The following is a 15,666-nucleotide window of genomic DNA, read 5'->3' on the forward strand; positions in this document are numbered from 1 at the left end:
GTGAGGGGAGGGGTGAGGGGAGAGAGGCCTTGGCTTTAGGTGGCGTGAGTGAGAAGGACAGAGAGCAACCAATGCCAGAGGTTCAAGCAGAGAAGAGCCAGTGAGGTTTGGAGAGAGTGAATGGGCATGTTGGAGAAAGAGAGCTGTAAGCAGAATCCAAGGTTTTGAGCTTAAGTGACTCTTGATGGTTGTGACAGAAACAGAACAATATGAATGGAAAGGATACTTGGGTGAGAATTGGCAACTCTTTTAGGCCATCAAGATGTGAAACCAGTCGACTAAAGGAAAGGATCAAAGAATAAATTTGGAGCCACATTTTTGGATGACACTTGAAGTAGTACCAAAGGAGCATCATTTAAAGTGGGGAGCAAGGACAAGAGAGGGCTGGAAGCTTTGAGAGGAAAAGGGCCCAGGGTTAAGAAGATGTGTTAGGGAGAGAGTGAGGTATTGCAGAAGCCAAGGGAAGTTGAGTTATCAGTGGGGAAGTGTTATCAAGGATGTTGGGGGCAAGGGGAGGGCATCGGAGGTTCTTGGTCTTGGCAAAAAGGAGACCGCAATGTCATCAGACATTGGAGAGAGCCATTTCCCTGCAGGGTGAGAACAGGAAAGTGTATGTGTGTAAGAAGGGAGAGAGTGGCAAGGAAACAAAGGCTGCAGATGCTCACTTTGGGAGCAAAGAATCTAAAGTGGCTAAATTTTAAAGTGCAGCATGAGGGTTAAGTATAACTAGGAGAAAAAGGATGGCCTGCTGCTCGCTTGGAAGAGGGGAATGATGAGTGAGAGTTTACACACTAGAAGGGGAAGGGATTTGAGGCACTGATGGTGCTTTGCCTTTGAAAGAAAGAGAAATAGCGGTATCATCTTCAGAACAGGGTGGGGTGGGGACAAGGAGATGCATAAGGAGGCAGGTTTTGGAGACTGAGTGGGTGGTGAGGATGAGCAGCTCATGCCGAGTTGGGGGTGGGGGTGGCAGTGAAGTGAAGGAGAGAATGTTTGGGAGAGGAGCACCTGAAATAGGTTCTGGACAGGCTGAGTCTGGGAAACAAGGAGCGAGTGTGCTTTGGATCTCTCATAGTTCCAGATTACCGTTTGTCCTGCCCAGAAACAAAATCAAAAACTCAAAACCAAAGATAGATGCGGTGGTGGCTGATGAAGAATGTACAGAGATGTGAAATGAGAGTTTTAGATGTAGACCAGGAAATTCATAGTTTATTTAAAATCTTGCATTTGAGGCCAGGAGGTCAAGACCAGCCTGGGTGACATATCAGTAGACTCCGTCTCTACAAAAAAATAGGAAAAATTAGCCAGGCATAGTGGTGGCACTGAGTAGTTGAGTAGTCCCAGCTACTCAGGAGGATGGCTTGAACCCGGAGTTTGAAGCTTGAGCCCAGGAATTCAAGGCTGCAATAGGCTATGATCCTGCTACTGCACCCCAGCTTGGGCAGCAGAGTGAGACCCTGTCTTTAAAAAAAAATAAAAATGGAAAAAGAAAAAAGTCTGGTATGGTTGTGGAGATATTCTCTTCTTTGGGGGGAAACCAGCAGGTTAAAATCAGAGAACTCTCTTGGTTCAATTAAATAAAGATTATTATCTTTTTTTCTTTAGATGATTTACACAGTAAAAAGCTGAAAAGCACTTAAGCTCATAAGGTGCTTGAAGCTCTTAACTGTAAGTGCTATGTAAGATGCTAGGACTGAAATCACATTGCCTAATGGATATAGTTATTTAACTAGCTATTTGCCTGAATGATGACGGGCCTTCATTCTTCCCCTTGAAAGAATTTTAGATTATCTGACCCCAGTTGGAGTCCTGAACTCCCAAAGGGATAGACATGAATCTAGAATCATCTGGAATACAAATCAGACTATGAGTCTGACATTGGGCCTTTCAAGCCATCACCTTTCTAAGCTCCATGTTACCATAGTAAGTTTGATTCTTGGCTACTCTTCCTTCTGGGCCAAAAGCTTCTTTGGAAGAACATCAGAGTGGGGACACAGGCACAGGAATGTATCTACTTTGTGCTCTCCTCAGAGTCCTGTGAGCATGGGCCCTTGAACATTGTGGGTACTTAGTAAACATTAATAGAATTAAATTTACTATAGTTGAACTTACTTGAACATATGCACTTAGAACAGTTTTATTTTTGCACATATTATATGATGACTAATCTTATTTGCCATCTGATCTCTCAGTTGAGAGAAAAAAAGAAAAAAGAAAAATTTTGCTTGTTTAATTCATATTGTAAACGTCCTTAGCAAATTAGTAATTGGTTAGAATCATTCTCTAATTTCAACTCAATTAGTTAGTTATGGAACAAAACATTTAACAACAGTCAGTTCCACTGAATTGGGACAGTAATACCTTTATAAAGTACAAATTAGGGACCATTTATGTAGCCTAAGAGAAACATCTCTTTGAGGTTTTTCCAGCTAATTTATCATTTTTCTTAAAATAATGGCCTAAAACGTTTAAGTTCTATAAAATCATAGAGATTAGTCAATGGAAAAGAATGAATCATGGATTGATGGTTTCCTTCATTAACTTTTCCTCAATAGGTTCAATGAAAGAATGAATACACATGGAATGCCAACTGGCAAAGGCAGAATGATGCTAAACAATGATGTTAAGTTTCTACAATGTGATTTTTTTTTGTATCATGCTGAATTCACCTTAGAAATTATATTTTAGGTTAAAAGAAAGAGTGAAAATAAAGATGTTATTAGATATAGTAGCATTAACCTGTACAGAAAGTTATAGGAAAACTTGAAATAATCAATGATATCAAGCTGTGATAGAGCATTGTTTGAAACCAAAAGGGACAATAGTGTTCTGATGCAGAGGGTTGAGAGTAGTAAAGGTGGATAATGCTCACTTTTTCCATGGAACATAATGGGTCCTATGAGCTTTTACTGCCAAAGAAATAGAGGTGTCTAGATTCGAGTTGTTTTATGGTAGATATATATGTTTCTGTGGAGTTTAATGTGATGGAAAAAGGAAGTTGATAATAAGGGGAAAATACACCTAAGAAAACCAATCATACGGTATTATCACAATGCCGGCTGGTACACTTTGCTTATGGGCTGTTTTATTGGGAGTTAACAAGTTGGCTCTGAATATCTTGCTCTAGGCAGAGACTTTGCAAGCAAGTTCTCAACCCAAAGACAAATTCTCTTGAACAAATTTAGAGCAAAAAAATCTTTAGGTATGGTAGTTTTAAAAGACTTAGCTTTTTTTCCCTTAAATCTTCAGCTCTTTCAGACTCCTAGTAATTTTTAAAAATTATAAGTAGTGAACTTTTCAGGTAATAGTTTTATTGTTTGTTTTAATGGTATGGGATTTATATCTGATAGATACAGTATATTAGCTTTAGTTCTTGTTAGTGATGTATGTCTATATTTGTGTTAACGGAAAATGGTTTTCATACAATAAATTGATTGTACTTCCAGCTATTGACTAAGAGAGAACAAATCAGAAGTATTTTCAGTGACTGTGCATATTGAATATTGGCAGATAGGATGCTGTTCTAATTTCAGGGGGAAGTTAGTGCTATGTTTACATTTTGAAAAGAATTTAATCCAGTGAAAGATTTGGGTAGACAATGAGCCTGGTTAGCATTAATATTTATCCCAGCTCAGAGAGGAGTCAAAATAAATATCAGGTTTTGAGCTATGTGGAATTGCCATTTTTTTAGGTCAAAATTGTTATATATTGCCGATTTCATATAGTTCAACCACCTATGAATTTATTGTGATTGCCCAAGATTCTCAAGCTATTGCTATATTATGTGAGTAGGCATACCCCGTTTTGTTTCTTGTTGGCTGCCTGTTTCAAAGAAACATTTTGTATTTACAAAATTTATAAAGAGTACTTGCAAAAGCTCTTCATTGTGTGATTCATGTCTTGCATGAGTCAGGTAGGAATTTATGCTGATGACACTCATTTTGAGACAAAGCTTCTTTTGGCTTCAAGAAAAATAAAATAATGGGGGGGATTCATAAAAGTAAATACAGCTACTATATCAATGTATTACAGATGACTAGAATGAATTGCTAATAAAGTGACAAATAGGAATTTAAAGGAGTGATCTTTTATCATCAAAGAGAAATGCATTTTAAATCATAGGCAAATGTTATAGGCCCATCTATATATACCAGTTAAATTGTCCAAAGCAAATATATTGATGGAGTTTTTTAAAGCTAGTGTTATTCAATACTGTATCTGTAGAGGCTGGCATTATTCCTGGCACATTATCATTGATTAATAAATATTTATTGTATGAATTAAAAAAATAAACAAATGTAAATAATCTTATTTTAGTGATTAGCTAATTCAGCTGTTGAGGAATCAGTGAGTCCATCACTTTCAGAATTGACCAACTTTTTCAGTGTATGTCAGAAAGGTTTACAAGGCATATACTGGAGGCTTCAGGTTGAGTCCTTAACTGTTTAGGTAACTCATCCATCTGTCATGCCACATATGCATGTGACATGCACTCATGCACACATGCATGCAAATGGAAAGTGGGACTTATCTGTAAGAAAGTTGATTGATTGGTCCTGACCCAAACCCTAAAACTATTCAATAACCAACATGCTCCAATTTGGCCATTTAACTTAAGCAGTGGAACATGGAGCTTAGGGTCCTAAAGACAAGATTTGAAGTCATAGTCTTCCTTGAATATGTTTGTCACATCAGTTTTTCTGAATTTCAGCTTCCTTAATAAAATGGGGATACTAATATTTATGTCCCATAATTTTTGTGGGAATTAAATGAGAATGACGTATAAAGGGTTCAGCTCAATGCTCCAGCTACTATACAAATGATAGGGTTACTTGAAATGCCAACACAGTTTGAAAGAGGCATATTAGCAATAAAGATATGAAAATGCCTGCATTTATAATAAAGCCTATTTTTGAAAAAGGAAATCCATTAAAAAGCCCTTGTGAAATATTCAGGCCCTAAAAACTTGACTTTGAGTTATACAAAGAAAGAGGGAAAAAAGCTATTTTTCATTGGCCACATGTTTGTTTGTTCTTATGAAGCTAGAAACAGCACCCCTAATCATTTTGAATATTCCTAAATATGTATCTGCATTTGACCTTGAACACCTTTTTAAATTTCTTGGGTATTAGACAAGATCATTGTCTCTAAAATTGGACTCTAAGGTTTTGGAGCTTAGGATATGGGAGCAGGTAATTTTGGGTAAAGGTTTGTAAATCCAAGCAATCATATGCTCAAGAATATCTTTTCTCTATGCTCAAAAGTTTGGGTACCAATTTGAAATTGATTTGATTGGCAGTTTTTCTACTAAGAGGGCCAAAAGCAAGTCTATGTCTTACGTCTTTTTGCCTTTGTAGAATCACTTCCAGAGTACTTTTTGAGGTTGAAGGAGTCACAGAGAAATTCTGCCACTTAAAAAAAAAAAATTATTTGGCTTGTATTTTTCTACCCAGGGTTTCCAGGAGAGGTTCTGGGGAATACTAGAGTGTTATCTTATTAAGGAATCCATTAGCACTCATTCATGCTAATCCATTTACATTTGCATAAGCATCTTAATGGCTTAAAGAAAAATCCATAGGCCAGAGATTCTGGAAATTTCTCAGTGCAAAGCCTTTTACTCAATTCATTGCTTTCCACTTATTATAACTATGGACAAACCCCAGGGACTATTTCACAAAAGCAACTGTGTAAAGGTTTGCATTAAAACACTAAAATCATAGCTCTGGAAATACTGTCTTTTTAGCAGTACTGATAAATTTGCAAGAACAAAACTATAACTACTATTGTTTTGCCACTATATAAACTACTATTATTCTTGAGATAGGGAGTTTCACAGAGATGTCTTAGGAAAGTCTTAAATTCTTGCTAAAGAGTCAAGAGCAGAAGCAAGTATTCTGAGAAAGAATTGTTTTAAAAATCCTACCGTATTCAATACTGCATTTAAAAAACAATACAGTAATACAGTAATACAGTATTCATCAAGATACTCTTAGATAAGTAACCTGGACAATTATTTTAAGACTAATTTACAGCTGACTTTCTCCGTTTTACAGGTAATCCCCAAATCACCCAGGTAGTTACAATGCAGGCCTTAGAAATCCCAGTTTGCTCTTTCCACCTTTCCTGTGCCATCTTGCTAGGACTGGCAGGCACTTGTGCCTGTCAGATGCTTCTCCTTTTGCTCATAAATCTTCCATAGAAACTATTCTTTGTGGGCACTTAGTCATTGCAACATAGTTTGAGCATTGAAATTTTATTACATTTACATAATTGCAATAAAGAAATTATAATAAAAAGAATTAAGTGCCAGAATATATATTTTATTTTTGAGTATTGAAAATGTTCTTGTAACAACCTAAAATATATATCAGGGATTTGCAATATTTAAAATAAATACTTGGCTTCCTGGATGTACTGTAAAATTGCCTTAAATAAAATAAGATTTTTGGGCCAAATATCTTTTAATTATAAAACAGATTAAATCCCTGGGGAGGACTGTAACTTTGTCTACGAACAACCAGCCGTAGCCAGCAATCCCAAGTATATGAACAACTAACTAATGGTCACAGGGTGCTCTTGGTTAGAACCTTATCACTGTGAACTTGATGAGGCTTTAGGAGTCCCTGAGATTCTCATATAGGGGAACAAAGGCCCTACCCACTTCAGAGTTAAACAGAATCCCAGAAGCTTAGAGGGTGGTGAGATAATGGTTGTCCATTCTCTGCAATTTTCACCCAGTCCCAGAAAGCTTGAAGGAATCTGCCAGATCCTTGTGGAGCTCTGGGTTTTTCAGAAACCTAAGCAGACTCCAGATCCGAACTGTTCACCTAGAAGGCCCTGGACTGGGACCTTTCCCCAAATGTTGGATTAGCTACCAAAAAAGCCTCACAGCTACTAGACATAGAAGTGTTTCCGTTCCCCTTGCCTCAACAGTTCCTCAAGCCGTGTCTTGTTTGGGGACTTGTATTTGAAGCTGAGGACATCATTCCTTCCCAGGAACTTCCCACTCCAACGTTCACCTTCAGTACTTCAGCCACACTAGTATCAAATTCACTGTGAATTAAATTGCAGCTCTGATTTAAAGCCCTGGAAACAGTTGTGTTTTTAGTATCTCTTTAATAAGTCAGGATGTTGACTTTATCTAGAATATTTTCTGTTGTGAATGTGAGCACTGCTTTTACCATCAGAGGCAGCACTGCCTTTTATGCTTCACTTTTACCGGGTTTACTGATGTACTGCTGAATACAGCAGGGATAATAAGGTGGCTCTCAGAATCAAGGTGTGGTCTTTGGTCTTGGTTTAATTTCAGACAGACTTTAACATGATGTTTTCCATCACAGAGTGAAAAAGCAAAAACACAAAATCAGGCACTGCTGTTAGGTCTGCATTTCAAACATTGTGATTACTTTCAAATTATTTTAAAAGAAAAAGAGAAAGAGAGAGGGAAGGAAAGAAAAGAGAGAAAGAGAGGAAAAAGGAAGGAAAGGAGGGAGAGGTGAAAGAAAGGAAAGAAAGAGAAAGAAAGAAAAGAAACAAAATTTCAGGCTCAGTTTTCAGATGGAGTTCACATTCTGATGCCTTTTTTTTTTTTTAAAGCATTTGTACTTCACTTGCTGTGACTGAAGAGTCTAAAGATATTATATTATTCTGCTATTTTTATGAGAGTGGCAGCTAGAAATCAATGAAAATGTTTTAAAATTAGGCAAAGTCTGTGCAAACCGTTTCTGAAATCTTACACTGCCTTGGTGAGTGGAGGTGCAGCCTGTTGATTAGTATTTGACCCTTAGGCATTCTTAAAGTTGGGATGATGATTTTTTTTTTCTTCCTTCATTCTTGGGAGTAAAGAACTTCGCTTTTATTGGTAGAGGCACTGGGGACTGAAAAACAAGAGATGTCTTTAGTCTCAGAAGCAAAATTTAAAAACTGTCAGCCCATGGGTAGGATCTGGTTTTCAGAAATGTTTTGTTTGGCTTTTATTGTATTTTGAAAATGGAATTAATTGCCAACATGTAATGACAATACAAGAAAGACACACACTGGCTGAGGTGAGGTAGTGGTTGCTCCTTTTGAACTAGACCGACTTTCACTCCACCTCTACATCACCTCTGCAGCTGGCTTTTCTGGCTGTTATCTACCTGGACAGGTAGGCATTTGCACTTACAATTCCTCATTAAGGGTTTATACTATGTAGTTAGTACTTCATGATTTTACTGCATGTTTCTAAGGATTCTTCCATAGTCACTGTCTTTAACTATGAATTTATAAGGATCTGGGAACTCATAGGAAGAATTATTGTATATAACCTTAAAGAATATGGACTGGCATTATTTAGATTTTTATTGCACCAATTCATATAGGTTTCATGGAGCTCATGTTTATGCTAATTGTGTGTATAATTATTACTAGATCTATGAATGGAGTGGGCTTTTTAAAATTAATAATGCGATTTAGATATATCTCAGGAAAGTAAACTCATCCAAACGGAATTAAATAGTTGAAAAATGAAAATATCAAAATTTTGGAAAATTTAGCTTTGGGTCAAAGACTGCATTCTGTAAGAGGATGGTTCTATGTTTTTTAAGTAGAAAGAGAAATGGATATGACATTTGCTTATTAAGTACCTGAAAATATAAAATAATTTAATATTTGCATTCATCTTTGTCTTCGCTGAATTAAAAAGCAAATAAATAAGCTAAAGTGAATTAAATGATTAACTGAGACCAAGTATTTCTGCCTATAAAGCATGATTTTACTTTGGAAACAGTTCATGGTCTCTTTACCTCTTTTTTGCAACAAGGAAATTATAATAGTAATTCCTGGTCTATGGAAAATGTTAGATTACGCCTCTGAAGGCTCTTACCCATTTTCTTTGGTTTTAAGACTATGTACTTTAAAGTTTAATTAATACAGTGATTGCAAAATGTTTGCCTTTAGAGTATAAGAGTAAAATAATTTGTTTACCTTGAACCTTATGAAGGAAAGGTGGCATATAAAGTAATTAATTACACCATAAGGATTAAATTAGAAATTGAACCCTAAAAAAGTTTAAGGTAAACTTTTGACTTATTTGGGAGTTCGTAGGAAAGTTAAGCAAGAATTCAGTTTTTTAAAAAAGCAGGAAAAAGTGCTGTATGTGTCTGAATATAAGGTGATCCCAAGATATAGATATTCACCTATTTCCCCAATGAGACCTTTTATATATATAAAACTTCTATACACGTAGATAGAATGGTCAAATATATACCTACATTTTTAATGTATTCATTTAGTTCCACATATATATTTTAAAATCACATACTATGTAAATTATATAAATACTACTTTTTCCCACCCTTATAGTTCATTGATTGATTTTATTCAAATTCTTCAGATCTGATCTGGCACCAGTATCTTTGTCATCACTAAATCTCCTGCTTTGAGGCATCTTACCCAATTTCCCAGCACATATCATTTCTCCCTAAATTTTTTCAGATTCGATATTTTTTTGATAAAAATATAATTCTATCACTGTAAATTGTATGCCAAACTATAAGCATCATTTGCATAATAGGGGGACAGTTATTTAAAAAAAAATTGACCTGTAGGTGTATATTTTTGATCTCTACCATGTAACCACTGAAAATAGTGCTTTTAAAAGTTACTTTTAATAGTCTTGCATAATCATATCTAGAATTTGCAATTGTAAGAAATAATTACTATGTGTGTATGGAATTTTTGCTTTCAGAAAGAAAATTTGTTAGATTACAGCTATAAGCATTTCCCACTAATAATGATGGCATTGTTTCAGCCTAATGTATTTTCTTCAAACAAAACTTTGTCTTGTATCACAAAGTAATGTAGAGACTTACATAAGGATTTGACTATGAGGAATGATCTTGGGGAAAGAAAAAAATTTGCCTTACTTTTGGACATACATAGTACTCACTTTCATTTTCTTCTCTCTTTCAAGGTTATTTTTTAAATATTCAGTAAAGTGCAATAAAATGTAATAAAACAGATAACCTGGATCAGGGAGACCCTTATGTAGTGGCAAGTCAAGGTGTTGCTTTTAATTTTGTGAAATTTTTTTCTTATCTGAGTGTATATTACAATCATTAAGATACACATTTCTTAAAGAAACATTTCTATAAAAATGATATCAAGTGAGTAGATAAATGTATATACATTATGTGGTAGACATTTTCTATGAATGTCTCCATAGTTGTATAATAGTATTTATGTGAAATTTTTATTAGAAGGTAGCACTTGATTTGGCAGGAGATGTTGTCCTTGTCATTTCCTGATCACCATGAACTACACCATCAACCACAAACTACAGAAGATAAGAACAGCTGGTGCGTTTATAACAAAGGGGGATAGGGGAGATGACAGAGCTTTGGAATATGAGAGGATTTAGAACTTCTAATGGTTAGTAGTTTCTGTCCTCAATCTTCAATAACATGCTTACTTTTAAGAATTTAAACACGTTGAAGTGACAAATATTTTTACTTTTATATCTTTCATGAAAAAATCTATTATGGTAACCTTTTAGAGAAAAGAATAACTGACTTCCCTCTGTAGCTTCTAGCTTTGTATGAAAAACTGTTTATGTCATTAATATACCAAAAACATGGTAATGCAGTACTGCATATATTAGCAGTAAAGTATACTAGTGAAAATAATGATGAATTATCATTTTTATGTCTTAACAGTTGAAAGAGTGGAACGAGAAAACCTTTCAGACTATTGTGTTCTGGGCCAGCGTCCAATGCATTTACCAAATATGAACCAGCTGGCATCCCTGGGGAAAACCAACGAACAGTCTCCTCACAGCCAAATCCACCACAGCACTCCAATCCGAAACCAAGTGCCCGCGTTACAGCCCATCATGAGCCCTGGTCTTCTTTCTCCCCAGCTCAGCCCACAACTTGTAAGGCAACAAATAGCCATGGCCCATCTGATAAACCAACAGATTGCCGTCAGCCGGCTCCTGGCTCACCAGCATCCCCAAGCCATCAACCAGCAGTTCCTGAACCATCCACCCATTCCCAGAGCAGTTAAGCCAGAGCCAACCAACTCTTCCGTGGAAGTCTCTCCGGATATTTACCAGCAAGTCAGAGATGAGCTGAAGAGGGCCAGTGTGTCCCAAGCTGTCTTTGCAAGAGTGGCATTTAACCGCACACAGGTACAATTAGCATTGAACACTATAATTGGTGGTTAAGAATTAAGGCTAGGGGAAAGCACTGTGATATATCTTTTTAATTATTTTTTTATCTCTTTTAAAAAGTTTTGTAGCTCTCAGAGCATATAAGAATTAGTTAATAATCCTTAGTTCATGAAACACTGTCAGCACTGATCCATGCATGACCCTAATTAATTAATTAATTTTAAAAATTTCAATAGATTTTGGGGATACAGGTGGTTTTTTGTTATATGGATGGATTGCATAGTGGTGAAGTGAGGGCTTTTAGTGTACCTGTCACCCGAATAGTGTACAGTGTACCCGATAGCTAATTTTTGATCCTTCATTTCAATAATGTAATGAATATATGTGAACCCACCACCCAACTCAGGACCCCAAATGTTACCAATGACTTGAGTCTATGTATGTATTCCTCCCTCATCCTCTCCATCTACTTTTCCCTGGATGTCACCCTGATCTTTAATTTTATAATTATCACTCCCCGTTGTTTTTTTAAAAACTATTTGTAAAACTATTTATGCATGCCCAAACTATTTACTGTTTACCTTGTTTTTGAACTTTATAAAAGGAGTATAATACGTCATAATTTTATAAGTTTTATAAACCCTTCAAAATGTACAATTGGATTTCAGATGTTGATAAAGGATAGTTTACTTATATTTTTGATGTTTTGAGAAAATTATATGCCAATATAATATTAAATGATAAAGAGGTAAACAGTCAATTTATGCATGTCTTATTTTATTGAGGGCTGCTTATATGTAAGACATTCTTTTCCATCAATGGTTCTTAAACTTGAGTGTGCATCAACATCAGCTGGAGGGCTGGTAAAATAGATTGCTGGGCCTCATCCTAAGGTTTCTGATATAGTAAGTCTGAGTTGGGACTCAGAAATCTACATTTCTAACCAGATCTCAGGCAATGCTGTTGTTACTAGTCAGGGGGCCACATTTTGAGAACCATTGAGCTAGCCCTTATATGAATAACAGAAAAGTAAAGGTGCCTAACCTTGGAGGGCTAATGATATACTAGTGAAACCAGATTACGATAGTGAAATGTGAAGTATGGTGAATACTGTAGGAGAGTGTAAGCAATAATTATAGTGGAGTCTCATGATGAGGTGGGGTGAGGATTACTTCCAGTGGAATAATTATGGTAAGTCTTCAGGAAGACAATAGGTTTAAATTTAGCCACCCTTCTAATGCAGGGCAGGAAGCTAAGTTCTGTGCAGATGCAAAGAGGAAAAAGATTATGGGCAAACACATATGCAAACAACTAGCTAGAGTATTAGGTTGCTGGGGAGTTAGGCCTTGAAGGATAAATAGAATTTAATAGGGCAAGATGAAGAAAAAGTTTATTCTAAGCTAAGAATATTCATGAGAAAAATGTTGCATCAAAAAATGATGTAATAGTTGATAATAAAGCTAGATAATAAAACTTGGAGGGGGGACACAGACCCAAAAACATCTTGAGGGCCATGCTAAGAACTTTGAACTTTAATAGGCACTGCAAAGCATTGAAGGTCTTTCTGTAGGAATATGCTATGATCTAATAATACAAATTAGATCTTAGGAAGATTTTTTTCTCTCTCATGATAGCTAGAGGATAGGAATATCATTTAGGAGATTGCCATAAGTATCCACATGAAGTATGTGAAGGATTGAACTAGGCTTGTGGCAATGGAGTGGAGAATACAGAGTCAAGAAACATTGTGGAGGCCGGGTGCAGTGGCTCACGCCTGTAATCCTAGCACTCTGGGAGGCCAAGGTGGGTGGATTGCTTGAGCTCAGGAGTTCGAGACCAGCCTGAGCAAGAGCGAGACCCCGTCTCTACTAAAAATAGAAAGAAATTATCTGGCCAACTAAAATATATATATAGAAAAAATTAGCTGGACATGGTGGCGCATGCCTGTAGTCCCAGCTACTTGGGAGGCTGAGGCAGTAGGATCGCTTAAGCCCAGGAGTTTGAGGTTGCTGTGAGCTAGGCTGACGCCACTGCACTCACTCTAGCCCGGGCAACAAAGTGAGACTCTGTCTCAAAGAAAGAAAGAAACATTGTGGAAATAAAATTGACTGAAGGTATGTGAATGGATAGAGGGAAGGAATAAAGATAACACCAAGGTTTGAGCCTGGTGACTGAGAATAAAGGTGTAATTATTAAGAGAATCAAGGAAGACGCTGAGTTGTGGAAAGAAGGTTAAAGTGATTATTTTAGATTGGGTTATTTTGACGTTGAAGTGCTGGAAGACCTCATAAGTGAAGATAGTGCAGCAGTCATTGAAAGTATGAGTTTGGTACTAAGAAGAATTGTCAGGGCCAGAGCAAGAGATTAGAAATTTTTTTAACTGAGTCTGGAATCTAGAGAGTCATAGATGGAAGGGAAGAAACCACCACTATCTCTGCATCCACTACCACCAGCAGCAGCATCAGGAACAGAGAGAGAAGAAGTGCCAGGAGAGATGAGGGTACGGCAGGTGGAGATGGAAGAACAGGGAGATAGTGAGATTATTGAGGACATGAGTGGAGAGTTTCCAGAAGGAGACTTGTCCACGTGTGGAAAGCTGAGAAGTCCAAGAGGGAGGGTCTTGAAACCGTGCCATGAATCTTGGTGGTTGGTTAGGAGAAGTCTTTGGAAAATTTCAGAGTATAATTTCATTAGAGTGGTGGGTACAGGAGCTGGAATTTTGCAGTTAAGGAGCTATTAACTGTTGAGGATACAAAGGCAGATTACTTTTTCCAAAATTTGGTGTTGAAAGGGAAGCCAGAAATGGGTGGACAGCTTGAATGTGATAGGGAGTCAATTTGAAATCTCAGGATTTGAGAGGTAGTTTGGGGCCTCACAATGTGAACTAGTGATGGTGCCAACCATTGTAGTAACAGTCATCAGCAGCACTGAAACTGCAGGAGTGGGAGCAGGGAAGAAACACAGTGGGATTGTTTAAGATTTGGTGCTGACATATTAGGTGTGGCAGGAGACCAAGAGAGGTGGAATCTCTTGCTCCCTTGACTTTTAGCTAGTTTCTGTGTTCTAATATTGACGACATTTACATCATTGAAAATGAGTTTGGAGGTTCAGAGAGACCTGCACATGTTGCAGACATCATTCTACCACTTTTCTCTTGTGACTCAGAGTACTAAGGCAGCATTTGTGTGTTCATAGTTATCTGGACTGGGGTTATGAAAGGATGTGGTCCTTTTGAGCAAGTCTGTTGCATGCTACTGCAAAATACAAATTGCAACGATGCATCTTTTGATTCTGTGTTATAGTTCTGTGTGTGTGTATGCATGTGTGCGAGTGTGTGTTCTTTCATCTATCATTCATGTGCATGAATAGGCATTTCATGGCTAGCCACCATTTTATTGCCTGGTTATGTATACAGCTCCTTTGGCTAAGGGTAAAATTGAAAGCATGGTTGTATTACTTTGGATTTTAGAAGCAAATATAGTATACATTTTACACAAATAGCATGAAGCATGAGAGAAGACTCACAATGAGGCAAGAGAAGAGACAGACCGTATTGGTGAGAGGGTATGCTCTGCCAAGACCCTAGACTCCCGGAGGTCTGTCTTTTCCCATACAATCCTTTTTCTGTCTATTTTTATAGATTAACGATTTTTCTTTGGCATTGCCATCTTTCAAGTGCCAAGTTATAAAAGGTCTAATTGAAGCATGGAACACATTTTATTATTTTCCTCCTGCCATTAAATTTGTAAGATGGCTACACCCAGAAAGAAACATTCACTTTCAATCAACATGAGCTTGAGTTCATGGGCCAGCCTTGAGGATATCAAATGGAAACTGCATAGGAATGTATGAGTATTTCCTTTTAAAATTCTGCTTTTAATTTGGGAAAGCTTTTCATCCCTCTGGGATCGTAACCTGTTGTATATAAAGCCCAACCTAATCAAGGTAGATGGTATTGACAGAATGACATAGTTTGAACTTAAGCAGGAGGTCAGCAGGCAGATTGTTTTGCTGTATGTACTGTAGTCACTAACAGCAAGCCTGGGCAGCTGGTTTTATCAGCAGCATTGTTCAATGGAAAATAGGGTATATTATACCCCATGAAACCAGCCTTAGATTTTCAAAATGTTGTGATTTTTTTTGAGTGGAGTCAGAGTCAGATATTTATTGATGATAAATAACTTTCTAGCTATAATAAATAAAAAAAAACCATGATAGCATATCCTCAATCTATTGAATATTTTCTAGAAATAGTTCATGATCTCTATATTCATATATTATCAAATTCAATAAAAAACAATTTAATACATTTTGTTACCCTATAGTTTGTGTTTCTGCATTTGTGCTTGATGATTGTACCAAGAACAAATCTAGCTTGTGTGTGTGTGTGTGTGTGTGTGTATGTGTGTGTGAGTGTATATAAAATAAAATAATATGCAAACATTCATAAATAAAGCTAGAGGTATAAAAAACATATCTGCCTAGTTTTTCCATGTCTAAGACTTCCATATGAAAAACTC

General features: G+C 36.7%; 1 protein-coding gene across 1 annotated transcript in view; it reads left to right on the forward strand.

The window, feature by feature from the left end:
- SATB2 (SATB homeobox 2) overlaps positions 1-15,666 on the forward strand; it is a 173,546-nt gene that overhangs the window by 91,006 nt on the left and 66,874 nt on the right. Inside the window, exon 7 of the mRNA XM_045559955.1 lies at positions 10,692-11,164. Coding sequence (XP_045415911.1) covers positions 10,692-11,164 — 473 coding nt within the window. The remainder of the gene's footprint in view (positions 1-10,691; positions 11,165-15,666) is intronic.

This window comes from Lemur catta, chromosome 8 (genome assembly GCF_020740605.2).
Source record: "Lemur catta isolate mLemCat1 chromosome 8, mLemCat1.pri, whole genome shotgun sequence".
Lineage (NCBI taxonomy): Eukaryota > Metazoa > Chordata > Mammalia > Primates > Lemuridae > Lemur > Lemur catta.